This window comes from Hyaena hyaena, unplaced genomic scaffold (genome assembly GCF_003009895.1).
Source record: "Hyaena hyaena isolate Hyena2069 unplaced genomic scaffold, ASM300989v1 scaffold_279, whole genome shotgun sequence".
In the NCBI taxonomy this organism is placed as follows: Eukaryota; Metazoa; Chordata; class Mammalia; order Carnivora; family Hyaenidae; genus Hyaena; species Hyaena hyaena.
This window is the reverse complement of record NW_024080910.1, coordinates 923,227-939,079: the sequence shown is the minus strand read 5'-3', so window position 1 is coordinate 939,079 and position 15,853 is coordinate 923,227. Positions and strand designations below refer to the sequence as shown.

At 40.5% G+C, this 15,853-nt stretch overlaps 1 protein-coding gene across 1 annotated transcript in view; it reads right to left on the bottom strand.

The window, feature by feature from the left end:
- Positions 1-15,853, bottom strand: part of SLC35F1 (solute carrier family 35 member F1) — a 180,704-nt gene that overhangs the window by 26,633 nt on the left and 138,218 nt on the right. Inside the window, exons 5-7 of the mRNA XM_039246030.1 lie at positions 15,645-15,801; positions 13,750-13,802; positions 6,377-6,531 (exon numbers count right to left, since the gene is read on the bottom strand). Coding sequence (XP_039101961.1) covers positions 6,377-6,531; positions 13,750-13,802; positions 15,645-15,801 — 365 coding nt within the window. The remainder of the gene's footprint in view (positions 1-6,376; positions 6,532-13,749; positions 13,803-15,644; positions 15,802-15,853) is intronic.

Genomic DNA, 15,853 nt, shown 5'->3' with positions numbered 1-15,853 from the left:
GAAATAAGTCAGGCAGAGAAGGACAAATACCATATGTTTGCACGTATAGGAGGATTAGGAGGAACTTAACAGAGGACCATGGGGGAGAAGAAGGGGGGAAGTAGTGGGGGAAAGGGAGAGAGGCAAACCATGAGAGACTCTTGAATGCTGAGAACAAACTGAGGACTGATGGGTGTGAGGGGGAGGGAGGTGATGGGTATGGAGGAGGGTACTTGTGGGGATGAGCACTGGGTGTTATATGGAAACCAACTTGACAATAAACTATTTGTAAAAAAATAAAAATAAAAATAAATTAAGGAGCTGGGAAGATTACCCTCGATTATCTGGGCAGACCCCATATGATCTCACCAAGGTCAGACTTGAAGATGCTATACTGCTGGCCTTCCAAATAGAGATTGGGGCCATGAGCCAAGTACTGCAAACAGCCTCTAGAAGGTGAGAAGGGCAAGGAAACTGAGTCTCCGCTAGAGCCTCCAGAAGCCACACACCCTGTTAACAACTTTAGCCCAGTGAGACTTCTGACCTCCAATGCTGTAAGATAATAAATCTATGTTGGTTTAAGTCACTAAATATGTGGTAATTTGTTAGAGCAGTCATAGGAATCTGATCCTTTCATTTCAAAACCATCCTGTTTGTACAATAAGTATACGGGGGTAGAGTTCATAACTGATCAAGCTCTAACGTTGAAAAGCCAACACACCATCAAATTGTAAATCTCTAGTGTTAATCTCTTCCTGGGTTTGGTTATGGGGGCTTCTGAGGCCCAATAATGCTCATTTTCTGTACTTTCCATGGATTGTTATAGATTGAGTGTTCTGGACTCAATAATGTTGTCAGGTAATAAAGAATAGACATATAACCACTTCTCAAAAGTCTTGTAAAATCGGAGTTTGCAAGAGCATTATATCATGCAGGTTGTCTAATTCAGAATTAGGTCATTTGCTTCCCTGGGACACGGGGCTTTATTGCCCAGTCAGCATGGCAGTCAGCACAAGAGGAGGAGAAGGTGCAGACTGTGGACAGATGGGTGGGGAAGGGAATGAATTTCTCCCAAAGGTGGAAAGCAAGAAAAAGCAAATAATCAATGTTGGGCAGGAGAAGTTCATTTAATCATTTAGTTTTGTCCAGGTAAGCAACATCTGTGAGCAAATATCCCTCCCTTTTCAACTTGCAGGTATTTATAACCAGGCCAGAAGGTTATTTAGAGTAAAGACATCATGATTAAGTGAGGGAATAAACTATAAGTGCAGACTGTAGCCAATCCAAATGCAATCCCAGAGGACACCGGTCAGTCGTCAGCACTGAAGTGGGAGGTCCCTCCACATGGTCCCTCCCACATTTGCATCTGGCTTCCTCCAGTGAAAGAAACTCCCAAGGCAGTCTCTTCCACTTTTGGATGGCTAATAGCTGTATATTTAGCTATCATCTTATAATCTTTGCCCTTTGGTCCCATTTGCACATGCCTGCAGCCACATAAAGTCAGTCTGAAGCAGTGGCTCTCAATTCTAGCTGCATCAGAGGACCATCTCAGGAGCCTTCAAAAATATAACACCCAGGCTGTACTGCGGACTGCAGGAATTGGGATCAGGGGAAGGGGGACCCAAGCTTCAGTGTTTTTAAAACTCTTCTGAGGATTCCAATGTGCAGCCAAAGTTGAGGGTTACTGGCTTAAACTCTCTTCCTGACTACAGTCTTTATAGTTAGAAGTTACCCTCATCTGAACTGAATTTTCTCTTCCTTAGGCTGACTTTCGTCCATCCCCTTAAAGGAGGTGATCTGAGGCAACTGGCAATCATTACTGAGCAGCCCTGGAGAGGAGAATTGTTGGGGACCCCTGGGAAAGACTTGTGGCCTGGGGTCCATGGTGGAATTGACTTGGTGCCCTTCATGTTTTTAAAAGTATCACTAGTTAAATAAATTGCACTGCATCAAATTAAACTTTTTATGTTTCAAGGGATACTAACAAGAAAGAGAAAAGACAACCAACCACAGTGTGGGAGAAAATATTCACAAATCAAGTATTTGGTAAGTGTATATACTACCCAGCATATATAAAGAAATATTACAATCAATGATAAAAAACCAAACAACCCAATTAAAATGGTCAAGGCATTTAAGTAGACATTTCTCCAAAGAAGATATATGAAAATATAACTACCTTCTCTCTGCTCCCAAATACATACACATACACACACACACACACCATCACATGACATCATCATTTTTGAACTTTGCAAAATTTGCCAAGATTTCACATTGACCATAAATTGCTCATGATGATAAGCATATTTAAAAATCAATTTTCTGACATGGCCCATCTGGCTCTAGTGGGAAACCTACAAGCCACTCAGACCCACCCTTCCCCCCAGCTCTAGAGAGCCTTCCATCTGGGAAGCCCAAGGCCAATTTCTGAGGCAGACAAGCTGGGCCAGGGTGAAAAAGTCGTGAATTTTCCAAACAATGTCTATTTGCTTGAAAATTCAGGCATTGCTTGGGAGATTCTTTTAGAAAAGAGGCAAAGGAAAGGTTTTTTTTTTTTTAATTTCTAGATTTAAATTGAGTATTCAACTTATTTCTTTGAAGATATTAAATACTATTCATAAAACAAGGAAAGAACAGTACAAGGCAGTATTTATTTAAGAACTCGGAGGTATAGGGTCAACTGTAGGTACGATGAAAGTGAAGGGGAAGGAGGGCTAGAGCATTGTCTGTGTTTTCATCCTGGCTACCATAATATTAACAGGGCTTTGCAAATACTGCCTTTTTGCAGGGTTCCTGATTGGTCAAAAGGATTCTCAAACTGTTTTAAAGATCTCTGTTTCAAAAGGGAAATTAAACAGACCAATTATAAGATTTATTTTAAAATGATTTAAAAAAAACATTGAAACATTGAATGTGAGCAAAAATTTAGTATAAGCTAATTCCCCAAATTATTTCTTTAGCCCAAAAGAGGTATCACCTGAGTTCAATAATTAAGGATTGTTAAATCAATGGTTCTCAAAATTTAGCAACATATGGAGACATTTTTGATGCCACTACCGGAGCGATGCTATTGACATTGAGCAAAGACCAGAGATGCCACTAAACATCCTCTAATGCAAAGGACATGCCCCCTTTGCCCAACAGAGAATCACCTGGTCTAAAGTGTCAATAGTGCCATGGTCAAGAAATCCTGGGTTACACAAACTAAAACCATTACATGGAAAACTATGTATCCATTAAAAATAATCTTGTGTGTGAGTGATTCTCAAGTGATGAATCACCTGTAGAGCTTCTAAAAGGCCCCATTCCTGACCAAACAGTATCCAACTCTCTGGAGTGGGACCTGGGCACAGCATATGTTTTATATTCTCTCCAAGCGATTATAATGCATAGCCCGAGTTGAGAACCACCCATTCAGACTCACATACACATTATGTATAGATATTAAATGACAAGGAGATACATACATGCTAAGTTTACATAAAGCATGTAACAAAGTAGTTTTTTATTAAATTTTATTTTATTTAATAAATTACATTCAATAGAAATGTATTTTATTAAATAGTTTTTCATATTAAATAAAAACATATTTCATTAAAATACAAATAAACTATAAAATACACATATACTATAAAATATATATATGTATATATACTATAAAACTGTATCAATTTGTGAAAGAATGTAACTGTATTTTCTGACTTTCTCACAATGAACATATATTCATAATAAAAGGCAATAGACCACTCTGGAAAACAATTTGAAAGTATCTTATAAAACTAAACATGTTATGACCATATGCGTGGCACTAGGACTCTGGGCTGTTTATTGCAGAGCAATGAAAACTGTTCACACAAGAACCTGTGCATGAATGTTCAGAGCAGCTCTATTTGTAATGGCCCTAACTAGAAAAAACTCAGATGTCCTTCACCAAAGGAATGGTTAAATAAATCATGGTACATCCATCTCATGGAAAAGTGCTCAGCAATAAAAAGGAATGGGATACTGACATATGAAACAATCTGGATGAATCTCTAGAGAATTAACAGACCCCAAAGGTTACATACTGGTTAATTCCATTTACATACCATTCCTGAAGTGACAAATCTAGAGAAGTGGAGAATAAACGAGAAGTTCTGCAGCATTATGGAGGTGGGGGAGAGGCATGCCGGCATGGCTGTGAAGGGTAACATGAGCAGCCCTCGTGGGGATAAAATGTTCTGTGTGCCAATGGCACCAGTGTTAATATCTGGATATTGTGCTACAGCTTTGCAAGGTGTTACCAAAGGGGAAAAATGAGGTAAAGGGGAAATGGGGATCTCTCTGTATTATTTCTTAAAACTGCACATGAATCTATTATTATCTTGAAAGTTTACTTTAAAAATTTTTTTAATGTTTATTTATTTAGAGAGAGAGAGACAGAGAGAGAGAGCCAGTGCATGAACAGGGAAGGGGCAGAGAGAGAGGGAGACACAGGATCTGAAGCTGAGCTGTCAGCACAGAGACGTGGGGCTCCAACTCATGAACTTCGAGATCATGACCTGAGCCGAAGTCGGACACTCAACTGACTGAGCCACCCAGGTGCCTCGAAAGTTGAATTTAAAAAAGACAGTAGAAATCAATTTTAACTAGAGAAAACACCTATTGTGTTGAACCAATCATTGCATGAAAGAAACTTATCTGTTAAATAGTTACAAAATATATGTATATAGTGAAACATTGCTTTGAGAAATAAAAACATCCACTACATCTCCAAATTGGTGAACACAATAACTCAGTTTTCAGATAACACAGCCTCCCTTCTGATGGCATGATGGTTACTACATGGTTTCCTCTCCAGCAAACTTCCTCATCCCAAGTAAGTAATAACACACACACGCTGGGAGAGGAAGATGGACCGCAGAGAGTGAGAATTGAGCTGGGTCATTAGCTTTCTCAGTTCCTGATGCTTGTTTACATGGAGAGTCCCAGGTCTAACCAAAGTCAGTGCAAGCATAGGAAGGGGCCCTGTTCACGTATCCCTCCTAGCTATCTTTTCTCAAAGTCAGAGGACATCAGCTTCCCAAGGGAGCCCATTAATAGCACAGACTCCTCCAGATACATCCCTAAATATGGATTCCAGTATCCACTCTGAGGTGTGGCCCATGGATCTGCATTGTTAGCAAGTCTTGCTGGTGACAGGAGACTTTCAGGAACATGGCCCTAAGGGATGCTGAGGGTCAGGCTGGATCTTGGCTGTCCAAGAAGTGCCTACAGTCCTCAGTCCAAACTACAGGTCTTTTCTTTTGCCTGTCCTTGTTTGGTCTTATCTGTCTGGATATTTCATCTGGTCCTTTTTCACCCTGTTCAGAGTCCCCACTGACCTTTATCTTACAGGACTCGTTAAGGAGTCAGCACTCGTTAAGTGGGTCTCCTCTCCTATACCAGTTCCAATCAACTGTTAATGTCTGAAGTGAGTGCAGTGTTTAAAAAATAGCATCTGGGGCGTCTGGGTGGCTTAGTCGGTTAAGCGTTCAACTTTCGCTTAGGTCATGATCTCGCGGTTCGTGGGTTCGAGCCCCGCATTGGGCTCTGTGCTGACTGCCAGCTCAGAGCCTGGAGCCTATTTCAGAGTCTGTATCTCCCTCTCTCTCTCTGACCCTCCCCTGCTCATGCTGTCTCTCTCTCTCTCTCTCTCCTAGAAATAAATAAAAATATTTTTTTAAAAAAAAGATAGCATCTGACTCCAATGTGATGTAACCGAGTAGTCTTGCCTACCGTGGGTGAGCATGTCGGTCATCTCGCATTTATAAAGACTGCCATGTTTGGACAAAATACTTTCTTCTTTTCTTTGGGCAGATATATTAATTGCAAATGCTTTAAAAGATCTCTCTGCATTCATTTAGTCCAAGCCCTAATCTTTAAGTAAAAAAACAATATTTCAAGTGCATTAGCATTTTCCACTCATGCTTGCTATGAAAATGTCTGCAAAACAGAAATTGCAGGAATGGCATCTTATCTCCAATGAGAACATAACTTGCCGATGCCTTTGGTAGAATCCATTGTGTGGTTATAGTTTGGAAACTATACAAACCTTACTAGCTTTAGGCTGGAAAAAGAGTAGCTTCTGGGTTGAATGGTGTCAGAAAAACTGTCCCCCGTTATTCCAAAGCCCTTCCCTCCACGGCAGTTTCTTATCTTTCACCATCAAGTGCTTGTAGTTACTGGTCTCTTGTGACAAAATGTTGCCTCTGTTTTCTAGTGGAAAGGTGAATATCTGGGGGGTTAGCACACGATGCTGCACTCCTACTTCCCTACACAACACTGGAGCTTTCCAGAGCAGGGCATTCCCACCTATGTGGGATTGTTTTCCCACCAAGTATGGTCTTCACAGAGGGGCGCTGACTCAACTTACCTTGTAGTGGAAGAGAAACAATCCGCAGAACAGGCTGTACAAATCTGCTGTGAGCAGGGAGAGGTTGACAGACGTGGCGCTGGTTTTCTTTATGACGACCGGCATGAAGCTGTAGAGACCAAACATGCAGGCACTAAAGCCAACGTAGAGCAGTCCTGTGAGGAGAGGAAAGAGAGGTGGCGTGACATTCTCCTCCGGAGCCTCTGAGTACCCACAGTACATGGACCAAGGAGGCCAGAGCACGCCATTGATCGCTCACACAGGGAGTTTTTCTTCATTCTATGAACTGATTTTATTATTGGGTCATATACGGCTAAAACATAAGATAAAAAGTAAAAAATCTTCATGTGGAAAATGAACTTTCTGCTTCGCACCACATAGCTGATATTTTGCTTCTTCTGGGAAGGAGTGCCTCTTAGTGGCTAGAGTTGGAATATGGGGTCAAGGCTTCTGAATTGTTTCCAATGGTGCTGTACTTAACTTTTACTATCTAGGTCTTTTAAAACATTTTTAAAAATCTTTTTTTGGTTTGTAAAATTACTTGGTCCTAGGTATTGTTCACAATAATGAATAACTACATAGTCCTCAAAATGGAAGGGCTTACATACCACAGAGATGCGGACTGAACTGAAATCTTAACTGTGTGACCTGGGGGTGACCACTTCCTTCTCTGAGCACACCATGACCTGTGAATTTCTTCTAGATTTGTGAATCCTACTCCATCCCACCCCCAAACAAACTGAGTCCTATTTCCCCATCACTTTTCCTAGCATACTGAGGGTTCTCACATATAGACTCTGCTATTTTAGAGCAGTTAAGTAAATGCTTCACAGACTACCAGAGAACTAAGTTTTTCAAAACAGAAAAATTAAAAAAAGTTCTTGAATACTATATGGTCAGCCTCCCATCCTCTAAAATTCTCTCTCATTATAACTAGACACACAATTGTTAGTACTGATTCCATAAGTACACAATTTTGTTGAGTCTGAAGCAAGACCTTATGGCTAACTCTAGAATCTGGTTCACCTCTTCCTAGACGGTGATATAATACAAAGGTACAAAACTAATGCTCATTTCTCTACCCTGGAAGAATAAAGCATAGAATAAACATAAGCAATATAATTCAGTGGATCTTTGGCCATTTTACTATAGTAAATGAATCCAATCTGTCCAAAGAAATCCTTGATTAAATGTGTCCAATGAGGTCATGGGACAATTGTTTCATCTGAATTCTATGAATTTGGGAGGATTTGGTAGGTACTGGACACCTAGTCCCCTTGACTATGAAGACTGGTGATTCCTCTGAAGAGAAATTTGGTTTTCTCATATGAAAAGTATTTAAGGGCACAAATCATCATACTATACATTTCTGATTCTCAGTTTAAGGAAAGCCACATCAAATCTATATAAAAAGATTATTTTGAACATTAAGTGAGCAAACTCAGTACAACAGCCCCCTCTAGTGTGGTGGAAATGTCCTAAGAGGAAACTAGAATAACCGTTTTCCTAATTCAGCAAAGTATACGTCCTTTTGCAGATATTAAGTCATAATAAAATCAGATAGCTTTTGACTCTCCATCAGAAGTTTTAATTCCCTAAAAGTGGATCAATTTTCCTGTAACTGGATATCATGCTACTAATAATTCATCCTCCTTTTAACCAAGCTACTAAAAGTGCAATACTAAATAATCTATGATCAATACATGGAAAGACATAAAGTTAATTCAGTATTTATTCAATGAATATGAGATTAAAAGACTGGGAACAAGATACATCCTTAAATTAATCCACTAAAAATCCACTAAAAATAATCAAACTTGGTCAGAACATAGTCCAGGCACCAGAGCCTTTTTTTATTTTTTTAACTATCTCACTGATTTAGATTAAATATGATCGAGCTACCCTTCCATCACCTTACTTGGCACACTGTAGACTCTCACATGTGGGATCTGATGTTTTATATTCATGCAATTATTCAACCACGTATTCACTGAGTGTCTACTCTGCCCTTGGTCAGCAAAGTAGTGGAAAACAGAATAGGTGAGAAGTTTAGAGCTGCTTCGGTGCTAAGAAGGAAGAAAATGGTTCCTTACAGGTAATGGCAGGGGGTTTGCTTTAGGAAGGGTAACTAGCTGAGGCTTCTTTGTGCATTTACCTTGAATGCTGAAGGACAAGAAAGAAAGGGCCATGGGAGGAGCCAGGACAGGAACATGTCAGGTAGGGAAATCTGCAAATGAAAGACCCCAATGGCAGGGCCTGATGTGCTTCAGGAGCTGCCAGGGCCAGAACAGTTGTGCAGGATGAACAGAATGGAGCAGTGGGAAGGGATGAGGGTGGAAGATTAGGCAGAGGACGTGCAAGGCCGCGTAGGTCTCAGAAAGAAATTGACATCCTATTCTAGTTGTTAATAGGAAGCCATTGAGGAGTTGGTAGCAGGTGGCTAACACCTGATCCACATCGTTAAAAGATAGCTCTGGCTGCTGTGTGGAGAAGGGACCGGAAGGAGAAAGCATGGCAGACCAGCAAGAAGTGCAGTGTCCTAATCCAGGCAAGAGATGCTATTGGCTTTGCTCAAAATGGCAGTAGAGATAAAGGGATGTGGCCAGGTGTGTAGGGACTCGACAAGCCCTGGTGATAGACTGGATGTGGGTAGTGAGAGAAAAGAAAGTATCAAGGATATCCATGGGTTCTCATGGGTTCTGGTTAACTTAGAAACTGGGTGAATTATGGTGCCATTTACTGACATGGAAAGAACGGAGAGAGGACAGGTTTTCAGGGGAAATAAAAAGTACCATTCAGAATACGTTAGTTTTAGATGCTGATGCATTATCCAAGAGCATCTGTCCAGTAGGGAGCTGGATATATAACTGGCAGGCTCAGAGAAGAGGAGACCGTATAACTGGCAGAGCCACGGAAAGTAGGAAAATAGATACATAGCAGAGTTTTGCTCTATTCATCAGGTTGTGTCAGGGCACTTCAAGCTTAAACATTCTAAACCTATTTTTAAAAGCTGCAGATAATAAATTTAGGGAGACAGGAATGGAATATATACACCATCGTAGTTAACCACTTTGCTAGGTCAACCAATATTTTCATGTAGGAACATCCTGTTTTGTGTGCAAAGCCTCATCAGCCAAATGAACAAATAATTAGATTACAGTCAGAGTGCAGTTGTGCTGTTCTTAGGTGGACATTAGCTAGTTAATACATGCTAGCAGCACATCTGAAGACCTAACTTGCTGTCCATGCAGGGTTTTCAAACAATCAATGGGATCAAACACATGAACTGATTAGTACTTTTACTGACAGCTACATAATGGCTGTAACAGCTATGTTTATAGACAAGGCATGTGTATGACCATTTCTTATTCAAAATGCTTCCTCTCTCACAAAAGATAGCATTTGGTAGCTCCTGTCCTCATGCATTAGAGATTTAAAAAAATTTTTTTTAATGTTTATTTATTTTTGAGAGAGAGAGAGTGCGAGCAGGGGAGGGAGTCCAAAGAGAGAGGGAGTCACAGAATCCGAAGCAAGCTTCAGGCTCTGAGCTGTCAGCTCAGAGCCTTATGTGGGGCTCGAACTCATGAACCACAAGATCATGACCTGAGCTAAAGTCAGACGCTTAACTGACTGAGCCACCCAGGTGCCCCTAGAGATTTAAGTTAAAGAAATTAGAAAGAATACTGCGATCAGCCAATACTGATTGCATGCTTGCTATGTGCTAATTTATATATATTAACTAATATCTACAATTGTAGAACATCATTTCTATTATTACCCTCTATACAGGCAAGGAAATAGGCTAACAGAATGTATCAGTTCAGAAACACAGTCCAGTTCAATAAAGGAAATTTAATATGTGGTGCAAGTCACAAAGGTGCTTGAATGGGTAATAGGACATAAAAGGATGATGAGGCACTCCAGAGATGGCAATAGCAGTCAGTTATCCACACTCCTGGAGCTGGAGACATCCAGAGAGGAGGCCACGTTGCCAGGGGTCAGAGATAGGAAAGCCTAGCAAAGATATAATCACAGAGGGCATTCAGCCATTTCTGGAGACCGGATCCCAAACAGAGAGAAACAGGGAGACACACCCTGGTTTCTTCCTTCCTTCCACCTCCAAACTCCTACTGCTTCCCATTGTCCAAGTCTAGTTGGAAGCCACCTAACAAGACAGCCTAGAAAGTATAGTTTTCATGAATCAGTCTCTGTAATATAGAGCAGAGTAAAGGTAAGAAACAGATTGATCTGTGAATAAACAGGAAAAACCAGCATACAGAGGTCGAGAAACTTGGCCTCAGGACACATGCTGTCTAGCTTTAACTTCTGTGTACCCTCCAGCAATCTATATTGTTTAATTATTATGAAGAGAAAACAGGACTTTGATGGAGCATCCTATTTGATTCTAATAAGCATCTCAATGATTATACATTTATGATACATACATGGTGTATAATATATGGTGTATGTTTAAATATTTAGATATGGTAAGTTTAGATTTGATATACATATGTATGTAGCATGTGTGTGTGTATGTGCTGCATATTTTTATCTCATCACTTTGGGACCCCCCCCCTAATGTTCTGTCTTTCATTTTCCTTTGAATATACTCTTAATCATCTTTAAAGTCCTTCCTGCTCTGTGGTCCCATTGCTCCCATCTTCAGGAAAAGGTCAAATCTTTGTTTTGGTCTCCAGGAGAAAACCAAAACCACAACCAAAACAAGCATCACCCACAAGGGCAGTGAAGAAGCCCCTGCATACCACAGACCTGAGCTAGCCGACCCACGGCACACTTTTTCTTTCCTTTGACGTTTCGCTTTCACATCAGCTTGTATTTGTTCACACATCCTTTAATACAATATGGCAAATGGGATAAAGGGAATATTGAAGCCATTTATTAGATTTCTGACGGTGATTTGAACACATCTGCTCCACGGGACATTTGAGCTCTGTTAGGTCGTACATTTTACTGAAATTTACCGATTACATAACCAGACCCAGTCTTTCTGTTGAGTAGGGTAAGACAAAGAAATAAAACAAACAATCCCAGTTGTGTCTTCTCACTTTGAATTACTCTGTATCTTGCAAGTGTTATAAGAAAATAACAGAATCTGTTTTTTAAAATGTTACGAGTGCAGAAAATATAAAATACATTTATTATCCCACTTGCCCCATAGAAAAAACATGTCTTTACTTTGATAAAACATCTGCCATATGAACTATCCAAGAGACGGCAAGAGACGGACTGCTTATGTGAAGACAGGGAAGGCAGGGGAACACTTTGATAGGTGGTGGGAGATGAAGACAGTCTTGGTTTTTTGTCTCTTTAATAAGACCCTGTGAGTTTTCCACCAAACAGAGCAATCATAGCTTGGCACTCTTGCGTGACATCCCAAAGAGTGCATGGGTATTCTGGGAGGACCCTGACCCCATGGCCTCATGTCTCCTTGCCCCTCCAGTCCCCAAGTTGCAGTAGCCGGTATGCTGTCTCCTGGTTCCCCAGAAAGAAAGGGCAATGTGAAGCCTACACCTCTCGCCCCACTACTTCCCTCTTATCTATATTTTGAAAGATGAGAGATGGCAGAACAGGCCCCATCTCCCTTGCTTGTCATTAACTCATTCAGTAAACATTTACACAGTGAACGTTATGTGCCTAGAACTGAGTTAAACCAGTGAAACCCTGTGGCTGGTCAGGATGAGGTAATGAGGATTAAGGCAGCCCTCGTGTAAAAAAAAAAAATCTAAAACCCAACCTCATCGATTCTTTAGAAAGAAAAGGATGAATATCTGTTTCCCTTTCTTGACCATTTTGGCCTCATTTCCAATCAGGAATTAATCTGATGGCTCTATAATGTATTCCTTTTATACTGCCTTTCATCATCTTGGACTACAGGGGATTGACATTTTAATGGCAATAGGAGAGTTAAGAATAAAACTACCTTTTGATGACACATTTAACTAACACTGAATTATAACAGAACCTCAGTGGACATGCACATGCCATCCACATAATTAGATGACAAATTATTTTTTATTATTGCTGTTACTATTAATATAAAACTAATTTATACCACTGCCTGGGAAGTGTTACCAAGTACGGGTAACATCTTGTTTCCTGGCTCTGAGAGTCACAAAGGCAAACGCATCCATAACCTGCGGCCGGTTTTCTTCCTCAGCTGCCCCTACTCCCCTGCCTGCACCCCCTCCTCTATTGATTTTCATTTAATTGTAACATTCTGGAGCAAAACCCGAAAGAAAATAAATGGCAGAGTTCTGTGACAGCCACAAGGGCTTGTCAGTCCTTGAAGTCACTAGCTAAACCCCCCAGGGAGAGTCATGCAGAATTCTGTAGCTCACAGTGTGCCTTCCGAGGGAATTATGTCAGTAGCGAGCCAGCCTTGGACGCTTCCGGGTTGGGGGTAGGTTAAGTGGCTCAGGGAAGCTTACGGCTTTGTCCTTGCTTGTGGAAGCAGAATTCCACTGAAGCTGTCAATCGCATCAGAGCTCACATAAGCTGGAGGTGGCTCAAGCAGCCAGCTTCTGTGTGGGAAATCTGGCTTCCCCTCCCATTCACATCCACAGTGCACATGTTTTCCAAGCACCCTCGTAAGCCAAGCTCTGTGCTCACTGCTGCACCCCATGAGTCTTGATACAGACATTGAAGGGTTATCTAGGCAGAAGGTTTTAAATGTCATTCCTTTCTAGGGCTTGCTGTGTGATCATTATAGCAATCACCTAGGATCTTAAATCCTTGTCCTAATTTTTTTTTTTTTAGATAAAAGTGATTTTCGAAACAGGTGGGATCTGAGATACCCTGGATGACTATTAACTAGCTCGAAACGTACCTGGTATTTTCTACCAAGTCCATTTGGAGATCAATTAACCATTTCTTATGTGCAAAGTGCTCCCTTCTGAAAAGGTTTTTATGGGTTCAAAATGCCCATTACATTGTTTTCTTTTATGCCTTTTTGTTCATTTTTCTTCCCTTTGCTGAAGTGCCACTTTTTAATGATCACATCAGTTTTGTGTTTCTTGGCTACAGAAAATTGCTGTCATTTATGTCCCACCACTGCCTCTGGGCATTTTTTCTTTCCCATTGGTCTTTAACCTAATAACATACTTCTGCATCTACACTAATGGCATCTTGACGATGATAATGGGCAGGAGCTGAATTAGGAAACATTATGAATCATAGAGTTCAGTCTCTTACTGTGTACAAAAATTCCTAAAATGACAAGAGATTTCATTTTCTATTGTCCTCCCCATTTTAAATCCTTTCGTGGTTCATGCCCCACTACCTCCCACATCACTCTTCAAACATATCCCTCAGGGTTTACTAAAAACAGCATTTTAGGTGAGCAAACCCCTTACCTATTTGCCAGTCCCAGGGCACCTTTAACAGCTCCTTGTGCTCCATTATAGCTCTGCAAATTTAAAGAAAGTGGACCTGATGAGTAAGATTATAAGGCGTCCTACTTCTTTTTTTTTCTTCTTTCATTTACCAGATTTATACAAGTCATGAAAGAGCAACTGAATTTTTAAAATGACTTTGGGCCAGGGATAGGCAAGTCTAATTGGGTTTTACCCATGAAGGTTTACCTATGAAGGATCTTGCTAGGTTTGGCCAGCCACAGTGGTGAGGGGGTGCGAGCGGGCATGGGGCAGCTCCCGCCATCCACTGGCCTTTTCACCAAATGTTCTAGAAAGTCAATGGTGAGGTATGGAAAGTTTTTGCACTTGCAGCATTTATTATTATTTTCTTAAATCAGTTTTCTGATTGAGGATTCTCCAGGGCAATGGTTCTCAAACTTAAAGGCACAAAAAAAGCTGTGTAGGGGGCATGCTGAAATAGGCTCTCCTGCTCCTTCCCTTGAGATTTGGATTCAGTAGATCTGGGTGAGGCCCAGAGACGTGCATTTCTGACAAGTTCTCATGTGGCACGGGTGCTGCCAGTCAGAGAAGTACACTTTGAGAACCACTGCTCTGGAAAAGACGATCAGGAGATGAAGCTGGCATCACTCCACTGCCTTTATGTTCGTTTCAGTGTGCCCTCAGGATACCCCATTTGCTGAACACACCCCCACGGCACTTCCATTATTTTGGCAGCAGTGGCCGGGAGGGGCTCCGTTAGCTCCAATGGATTATAACTGAAGCAAATGAATGTTAGATGTCTGATTATATATTTTGGATTCAAGAATAATAATCCATAAAATGAGCCATCGATCTACGAATGTTGGTTATGAATAGTTGAAGTAGGCAATTTCTTTTCCTCTCACAAAGCTGAAGTACTAAATTTAAGAGCTTTAAAATGCCATCGCACCTTCAACATGAATCAAAAAGAAATCATTTTTGGAGACTCTCCTTATCTCTGTCCCTTGTCTGCTATGGAGGTGTTCTCCTATATCTCAGGATACCAAAATTTGGAGGAGTTTTGGAAATAGCCTATTTGCAAAACATGATTAAGGTGATGCCAAAATATCTTCCATAAATAATTTCAGATACTGAACCAATACAATTACACAGCACTTGCCTCGTAGGAAGGGATTTGGTGAAATTAGACTGGAGGGTGTACTATATCATTTTATACCCCTTCTGTGACACTAAAACATCTGGTTCTTATTGATGGAAAATTATGCTTTGTTTGACACTTATTCTCACAATTCTGAGGCACTAGTCAGGGATGACTTATATGCTCCAATGAAGGATTATTGCAAAATTGATGCATTGGATTTTTTTGATGCTTAGTGAATGTTTGTGTTATATCTTTATCTGTTTAAGGAAAGTAGAAACACTAAATTCCTAAGAGATGAATTTGAAAATACGGTTCATTCAGGCAAATCTATGGGCAATAAAAGAACACATTTATGAAAGGGCAAACTTATACTGTACATTTTCTAGTTTTCTACTCCTAGTAAACAGATGTCATTTTTCGAAGTACATCAAATCATGCCATTTACACTTACGCTATTTCTCTATGTAAAAACCCACTGGTTGGTTTGGGAGAATCAATGTACTTCTAATATTTTCTTGTAAATTCTCTACAAAGCCCACTAAGTGTTTTTCTAATAATTGACAATAAACTTGTTTAGTTTTGAAGAAGTTTACTGAGAAAGATAGTGAATTTTCAGATTTCATGTAGGAGGTTAGTGAAAGGTTTCCAGCCTGGATTTCTATAAGGTAAAATGACAAATCATACCTTAAGGAAAAGAATTAGAATAAGCCCTAAGAGGATCTGCTGTCTGAATTACTTGTTATTTTTTACTCACAATTGAATTCCACTGAAAAATGCCCCGAAGAGTCCAATCATTCCCAGAAATTCCACGCGGCTCAGGGTTCGGATGATGTATTCTTCCCAGACGTTAGAGATACCGTAGAGTGTGGCCCCTCCTAGGACCAGAAGATCACCTAGCAGCTTATTCTCCCCTAGGAGTCAAAGCCACAAACATAGCTTCATTAACATTTTCTTAATGAGATT